The following is an 8,465-nucleotide window of genomic DNA, read 5'->3' as shown; positions in this document are numbered from 1 at the left end:
GCTGCTGCTGCTGCTGCTACTTCTACTATTGTTACTGTTACTTCTACTGCTACTGCTACTGCTAAAGCTATAACATAAATGACATTTTTCGCTGCTTAAGGCGCCGGGTACCCATTCCCAAAGTCAGGTCTGAGGCTCGAACCCATGAGCTCGTAACGTCCAGTAGCCTGACCACTAGATTACGGACGCTGCAATCAGTTCTCCCATTTCTCAGACCAGCTAGTTCAAGCAGAACCAACAAGTTGGGAAAGTGTGAACTAACAACCAGCTCATCTCTCTTACCTGCTGAAGTTCCCATTTTGCTTTTTCACGTACTCCAGTTCCACGAAGGATCCCTCAAACCACTCCTTCCCATCATAGTGCCAGTACTCAAAGCCCAGACGGCATTTGCACGTGTAGGATCCACGCATGAAGGGGAATCCAGCTTGGGGGGCACACTGTTAAGTGGTTTTTTTGTGTGTGGGGGAGGGGGGGGGAGGTGGGAAGGTTGAAAGTTTGAGTTTAAAGATAATATTGCCATCGAAAAGCAGTTGTAAGAGTGGAATCTAAAAATGTGCCTCACGGCAATAGGTAAATGAAATACATTTAAAAACTTTTTTGACCTCAACAATTTTTTACACCCCACTGACACAAATTTAAATAATTTAGGAGGCGGGCTTTCGACCCTACCTGTCAGGGCCAACCCGGACGGAGAGGGAGAAAACATCACAGCAGAAACACCGAAATAATCAATAAAGAATTTCTCCCAATTAAGGAATTAAACTCGAGTCTCCTGTGTGCTACAGCGAATCGTCAAACCCATACACCAAAAGACACCCGGTACATCAACCGTTGATCCAACAATCTTTTAACACAAAACTGATATAATAAAGATTTTCGTTGAACAACAAGAACATCCAAAAACATTTCAAATATTGTGTTTTAAGAAATGGAGTGTAGAAAAATAAAACATAAAACATCATCACGTCTAGCAAGAGTATGTATTTAGAAAATAAAACAAATTTAAATAAGGTCGCACAACATCATCACACATGGTCAAACATGTTTGAGCAAAATACACAGCCAAACACTCACGCACTTTCCAACATCTAAAGCGCTTCGCCCACCCCAATGTCACCCAGCCCCCCTCCCAATTAATATATATTATTTATATATTATTATTTATATTATATACATATTATTTATATATTATTATTCATATTATATACATATTATTTATATATTATTATTTATATTATATATTATATATTATATATTATATATTATATATATATATATATATATATATATATATATATATATATATATATAAATATATATATATAATTTATAAGCTACACATGATTAAAAATACAGTGGGTCCGTAAATTTGCTGTACACTTAAATTGAAAACAACTCAGTTCTCTAGATGTCCCATGTTCTGGTCAACAAAGTATACTCGTAAGTTGTTTTCAACCTTATTGTTTGACCACTGTCTATCTATCTATCTATCTATCTATCTATCTATCTATCTATCCATCCATCCATCCATCCATCCATCCATCCATCCATCCATCCATCCATCCATCCATCCATCCATTCATCCATCCATCCTTCCATCCATCCTTCTATTTTCTCATTTTCTGTCTGTCTGTCTGTCTGTCTGTCTGTTTGTCTGTCTATCTATCTGTCTGTCTGTCTGTCTGTCTGTCTGTCTGTCTGTCTGTCTGTCTGTCTGGAGGACATTTTATAAAAAGATGATAAACGGCTTACGTTTGTAGAGAGATAGTCACAGCGGGCGGTATTCTTGAAGGCATTCGCCACCGAAAACGGCTGAGGGCACTGGTTGATCTCCAGGAAGTTCAATGGAACATCCACCGTGGCAACGCCCCTGAAGTCAGAGAAAAGAAGAAGGAAAATAAATGCACAAGTAAGTGTTAGTTTAACTCCACTTTGACACAAATAGATTTTTTTTGTATAATGGAAGACCTGGGATAGATATGGTAAGGCAAGAGTTTAGCACCCCTTTTAATACTTTCGCTAATTAAAGAGGTGGGGCCTCCGAATTTAACGCCCATCTCCATTACCATAGAGATGAGTAGATAGAATAGCTTTCATACTCCACAGTCGTAAGATTTTCCCTTTGGCAATTTGAACCAGTAACCTGTACAATAGCCTGCCACGATGTCAACTGAGGTTACCACTCCCCGACATGGGTTTGGAGCAAAAAAATAATAACAAATGCATTTGTAATGGGCAATATCCCAGTTCAACTGGAAGTTCTAAGCACTAAACAATCTACATTATTATCACTACAGACCCTTCAGATACATTTCCAGCTTCCTGGGAAGCATACAATGCAAGCAGCTCATTAAACTCTCCAACACTAACAAACTGATAAGATATTTCGCTACCTATAACCGGATACCCATTCCAACGTGGATGAAGTGAGAAACATTCGTGTAAAATGCCTTTCCCAAGGACACAACGTCAGGATCCTGACGGGATTCAAACCCATGGTCTTACGAGTCCGAGAGCCTAACCACTGAGCCACCAATGTTACAAAGACATTTACAATGACAGGGAAGGGTTGGTCTTGTCCTGAAGAGGGACTATTATAAGCCCTGTGGTATGGCGGAACAATAGGACCAACCTAATGTAATATGCTAGACTAGGTCTCCTTATAAAACCGACATTCTTGTTACAAAAATTATTAGCAGCAATCTCTCTTCCCGTGGCACTCCTACCTCACCCTTTCTCAGACACAGGTTTGCAGTGACAAAAAGAATACAAACAAACAAACAAACAACAAATAAATCCACCTCCCCAACCCCCCCCAACCCCCCCCCAAACAAAAACAAACTAAATAACAACCCCCCCCCCCCAAACAAACCAACAACAACAAAACAAACAACCAGAAAAATAATCGCTGTCTGACGTATTTGCATTTAAAGGTTGGATTGGGATGTATTTACTTTTATATTAACGACGACCTTTTGCCAGGCCAATTGCACGAATAGAACAACCATCTAAAATCAGGAAGGAGATGCTACAAACGGACACACATCACCCTTCCACTGGTATACTTATGAGAAGGACGCTGTAAAATGACAGTTTCCACCCTTGTCTGCATAAAACATGAAGAAATATCCATGAACAAGGGCAAGACAAGCGCTGAGCTCAGAGAGGTGGCCTTGAAGAAAGCTCAAGCAGCTTTTTTACCCATCACTTGCTCATTTCCATGCATGCAGCTCATGGTGTAAAGACAGCAGTAACTTGGAAAGAGAAAGAAACGTTGTAAAATAGCGAACGAAGAAGAAACTTAAAAGGGGGTGAGATGGAAAAGAAAGGGAAATAAAAGAATACTCTCTGAAGCAAAATAGAAAGAGAAAAAGAAAAGAATGAGGGAAAGTCGGAAAGTAGTTGCAGGGGAGGAATTAAGGTGTGTGTGGGGGAGGAAAGGGGGGGGGGGGAGGATTTGTGACATTGATCAAAATGGTTTGGTGCATTTTTCCAATGTTGGGTTCGGGGTCTGTCTTTACTTTTGTAATACTAGATCTTCCTCGGTCAACTATTCAAATACATTTAGTCCAACATGAATCTGTGATATCGGTAGCACGCGCTTAAGAAATAATATACGAGTTTGAAATCTAAATTCTAAATATTAAAAAAGGAAAAAAAACATAATAGAGGTGTAATTGTTAATATTTTTCCTTTCTCATGAAAGACATAGCTTTCTGGGCATAGATCTAGTATATACATTTAAACAACTTGCCGAGATACTGTCTCTATATAGTTATGATCTTCGTGGTGTCTTTCTATGGACAATCTTACTTGATCCAAAAACATTAACATTGTCGATCACATGAAATGTGTATTTCTTTCTCTTTTACAACCATGACATTACTCCATCCCTCTCGAGAAATGAGAAATTTAGCAAAACTGCCTTGAAAGAAAGAAGTCAGATTTTACTCGAAGATCCCGTTAACTATATTTGATGAAGCCTATAAAATTTTGTTTAAATGTATTCAAGACACGAGTTAAAATAAAAGTGGACTCGTCAAAGCATACATATACATTCACTGCTCAAATAACGCAAGTTCTGTCAGGACGCTATGACGCAGTATAAAAATCATGTTTCCCCCGATTGACTCTAACTAATGACGTCCAAAGTCAACACACTGTCGTCAAAGCATACATATACATTCACTGCTCAAATAACGCAAGTTCTGTCAGGACGCTATGACGCAGTATAAAAATCATGTTTCCCCCGATTGACTCTAACTAATGACGTCCAAAGTCAACACACTGTCGTCAAAGCATACATATACATTCACTGCTCAAATAACGCAAGTTCTGTCAGGACGCTATGACGCAGTATAAAAATCATGTTTCCCCCGATTGACTCTAACTATTGTTATTTTTTTTGTCCCTTGCCCATTTCTATGATATTGACGCCATCTGATTAGTAGAACGGTGTACGTATGAGAGTGCCCAATAATGTATAACGTACACAATTTATAAAAAATTATAACATATAACCGTTACATATATATGTTCAAGATAATTAGATGTTTGTGAAGGATCTGAGAGCAATGATGATTTTAGAAATGACGGTGGTGGTGGTGATGACTGATGATGTGGGATGGTGCTTATGTTTATAATTATTAAGAAGATATGCTTCTGTTATTTGGTTGTTGTTTTTTTAAATGAAGTTAGCATTAGTCCTATCTTCCTCTGTTAATATGTGCGTTATCTTGCGAAAGGATTAATATGAGGCGCAAACACTGCAGACTATCGGTGTCAATGTTGTGTTTCGCACTGTGTTAAATTATGTTGGTATAAAGTATTTAAAGTAGCAGGGTTTCTTGGTGGCCTTTTGTTGACAAAAACCTAGATGCAAAACATGTGCCTACATGAAAGTAACCAACTTTGTAGAAGGCCCCCCCTTTAAAAGAAAACTTTCCAACAGCATCACTTGTGAAACCAAAAATGTAATCTACCTCATATCCTGTGTAAAGTCTGTCCAGCTCAATATGTAGGCCAAACTACCACCACACTAAGAGCTAGGTTTAATAACCATAGGTATTCAGTCCAGAAAAACTCCAGCACACCAGTTGGCCAACATTTCAACAGTCCTGGTCACAATGGTGCCTCCGATTTGCAGCTTCAGGGAATTGAAATAGTCCCATATCCTACTAAAGAAAAACTTAACCAAAGAGAATCAATGTGGATTTGGAACATGGGGTCTCACAAAATTCTCACTGGCCTTAACATCGACGAGCCCCATTTTAAGGACCTAAAATTTACAACGTAACGTACTATTCACCCCTTATGTTCCTGCAACACCCTCCCTTTGGCCCTGCCTTTCTGTTATATTCCTTACCTCCACGTACTAGTTCTCTCTCTCTCTCTCTCTCTCTCTCTCTCTCTCTCTCTCTCTCTCTCTCTCCCTCTTTTCCTTTCCCTCTCTCTCTGCCACCTCTGGCCCTAGTGTTTCTCTTTCTCTGGCCTTTCCGATTTGTGTTCACCGCACCCTTCTGTTATTTTATTCCTTACTTCCACGCACCTTTCCACCCCCACCCTCCTCTCTCTCTCTACCACTTCTGGCTTTAGTGTTCCCTTCTCTCCGGCGATTTGTACTCACCGCTCCTTTAAATATTCAGACATTTATGTACGCACTTTAGTTTTTAATAGCCTGTGTATATGATGGTGATGATGGAGATATTTCCGATATTGTCCAAACCACACCAATACGTAACTTATAGTGAACACTTTGTTGCTGTGGCGTCATCACCCATTTATTTTTCTCAAATACTATGTTCCTGATGAAGCCTTATTGGCGAAACGTTGAACTGTGAAATATATATTTTTGTTGGAAATACAACAAGGTCTTAACTGTTTTAATACCTTCTTTATACAATGATGTTGATGATGATGATGATGATGATGATGATGATGATGATGATGATGATGATGATGATACAAAAATGATAACAATGATATTTTTCTACTTCGTCTAAAATATTTGTTGTAAAAGAATATATTCTAGTACTTTGAAGATTTTACCTTTTGACTGTGCAATAATAAAAACCTAGAATGAACCGTCGCAATTCAGTGAATTGAATATTTTATTTTTAGCTCTTGTTCTAAAGGTTAGGGTTCTATTTCGACTTTAACCATGAATAAAGCTGCTGACTACAATTACTCGTGGATGGCCAATCTTATCTTCAGAGAGCCACCTCACCTAAAAGGAAAAATCAAGTTTGAATAGTTTGTTCACGTGCTCGTCCTGTCGCTTTCAGGAAAACTGGACGCCTCCTGGGGGTGGGGGTGGGGGATAAATGTAATCAAAATGAGGTGAAGAGGAGGAAGAAGAGGAGGAGGAGGAAAAAAAGAGGAGAAAGGAGGAGGAGGAAAAAGAAGAGGAGAAAAGAGGAGGAGTAGTTAGTTCAGTTTAATTTAGGAAGGTTTTACGGCGCTCACAACTGTATAAGGTCATATGAGTGCCAGAGGTGGAGTAGGAGAAGAAGAAGTAGGAGGGAGAGAAAAAGGAAAAATGAGGAGAAGGAACCGAAGGAGGAATAGGAGAGGAATAGGAAGACAATGAAGAGGGTTAGATGTCGGAGAAGGAGTAGGAGTAGGGGGAGGAGGAGGAGGAGGAAGAGAATGTGGAGGAGAGGGAGGAGGTACTGTTTGTGTCATCTGTGGTTAAGGAACAGTGTGTTGACTTTGGACGTCATTAGTTAGAGTCAATCGGGGGAAACATGATTTTTATACTGCGTCATAGCTTGAACTTTACTAAAACTAGTAACATTCACATGTAGCAGTACACCTTAGTAAACTCAATGCGCCTTAAAAAAACCCTCCCAAAACTCACAGAGAAAAACATAAACAGTACTCCAAGCTTACGTCTCTATAAATAGGTCGATGCTCATTTCCCCTATTTCAAAACATAAATAAAAGACCCCATCCCCTTACCCCCCCAAAAAGCAAAAAGCAAACGTAAAAAGAAGCACGAGCGTCAAACCTGAATTCCAACTTGGTACGAAGCCCGTCCAGGCCGAAGAAGGGTGCTACGTAGGTCATGACCCAGGTGTCCACGTTGCCATCGCAACGGAAAAAGGGGCGTGTCCAGAAGCCGAGCTCATACGGTGCCGCTTTGTAGACAATGGGGAAATACTCATGGCGAATAGAACTGGTACCTTCTGGATCGCTCCTGATAAAGGTTTTCGTTGATGAGGATAAGAGGATGGGTGAGGGAGAGGATAGAAGGATATGGGAGGGAAGGGGAGGGGAGAATGTAAAAAATTGTCATGGTTATAGACTACTCTTGATTCCTTCAACTTACTTTTCTAACCTTTGGAATTTGCCCAAAAAAAAATTCATGGGTTATAATTCTGAATGTCAGAGGTAGATCTAGACTTAAATAATATGAATCCTCAAGAACATTATCAAATGCAACACCAAGGAACATTGGCTGAATGAATGGGCAATGGGTAAAACTGGAAGAACTGCACACATGCCAGCTCCCAATTCAAAAGAATTCACTAAATTCCCTGAGTAGAAGAGAACAAGTCACTATCTGCGAACACAATACATCCCACTGAATTCTCACCTAAATAATATGAACAGCAAGGATACCCTACCGACCTGCTCGCTGTGTGACTACCTCTTTACCTGCCCTGCACTTAACGGCCAGCGAAGTACCTATGTACTTACCTGCCTCCCCAGGTATCGGAAATACTCTATACAACGACAAAACACAGCTGATACGTAAAACAAACCTGTTAATTCTTTGCTATATCGACAGGCGAAGGGCTAGAACTCAGATGGCCGCTGGATCGGAAAAGTAAGAGTAAAGTAAAGATGCTTCACTTTACTCAAACAAACAAACACAACCCCCCAATAACAAAACACTCGAGGCAACCTGGGTGCATGTCCACTTTTTGCATTGAAGGGATTTAGCTCCTCAATTTAATTTTCCTCGTTTGAGTGTTACAACATACGCATAGATTTATTGTCAATGGAAATTATACAAACGCTTGTTAATCAAGGGGTCTAATTCTTCAACCTGGCCCCTAAAAGATCTAAGTTATGTCGACATTTGAAAAAAGAAAACATATTAAGTCAACCTAGGATCTCAACCTTTGAGCAGTTTTCAGTTCAAAAGATTCAGTTCGACAACTTCTGTTCAAGAAAAGGTAATGAATAATTCTTGGTTTTCAAAATATTGTATTGGGATTAGCTCCACTGAAAACATTAATTTGTTTAAATTTTAAAGGTGAGTACATAAAAATTAGGGACAAAACCTCTTCATGTCATGCTATAGCTGAACTTGTTGACACAATTATTTTGTGCCCCTGTGTATAATTTGAGGGGAGGATTTGTGTGTTAGAGAATAAGATAAAGAGAGAGAGGGAGACAGAAAGAGAGATAGGGAAGGGCGAGAGAAAGAGCGAGAGAAAGAGAGAGAAAGAGAGGGA

The 8,465-nt window shown here is 39.5% G+C and overlaps 1 protein-coding gene across 1 annotated transcript in view; it reads right to left on the bottom strand.

Moving 5' to 3' along the window:
* Positions 1-8,465, bottom strand: part of LOC101864077 — a gene marked incomplete in the record, with an annotated part of 69,882 nt that overhangs the window by 2,827 nt on the left and 58,590 nt on the right. The window contains 3 exon segments of the mRNA XM_013085087.2: positions 283-437; positions 1,753-1,870; positions 7,010-7,198. Of these exon segments, the coding sequence (XP_012940541.1) occupies positions 283-437; positions 1,753-1,870; positions 7,010-7,198 (462 nt within the window).

This window comes from Aplysia californica, unplaced genomic scaffold (genome assembly GCF_000002075.1).
Source record: "Aplysia californica isolate F4 #8 unplaced genomic scaffold, AplCal3.0 scaffold00343, whole genome shotgun sequence".
In the NCBI taxonomy this organism is placed as follows: domain Eukaryota; kingdom Metazoa; phylum Mollusca; class Gastropoda; order Aplysiida; family Aplysiidae; genus Aplysia; species Aplysia californica.
This window is presented reverse-complemented; position numbering and strand designations above follow the sequence as displayed.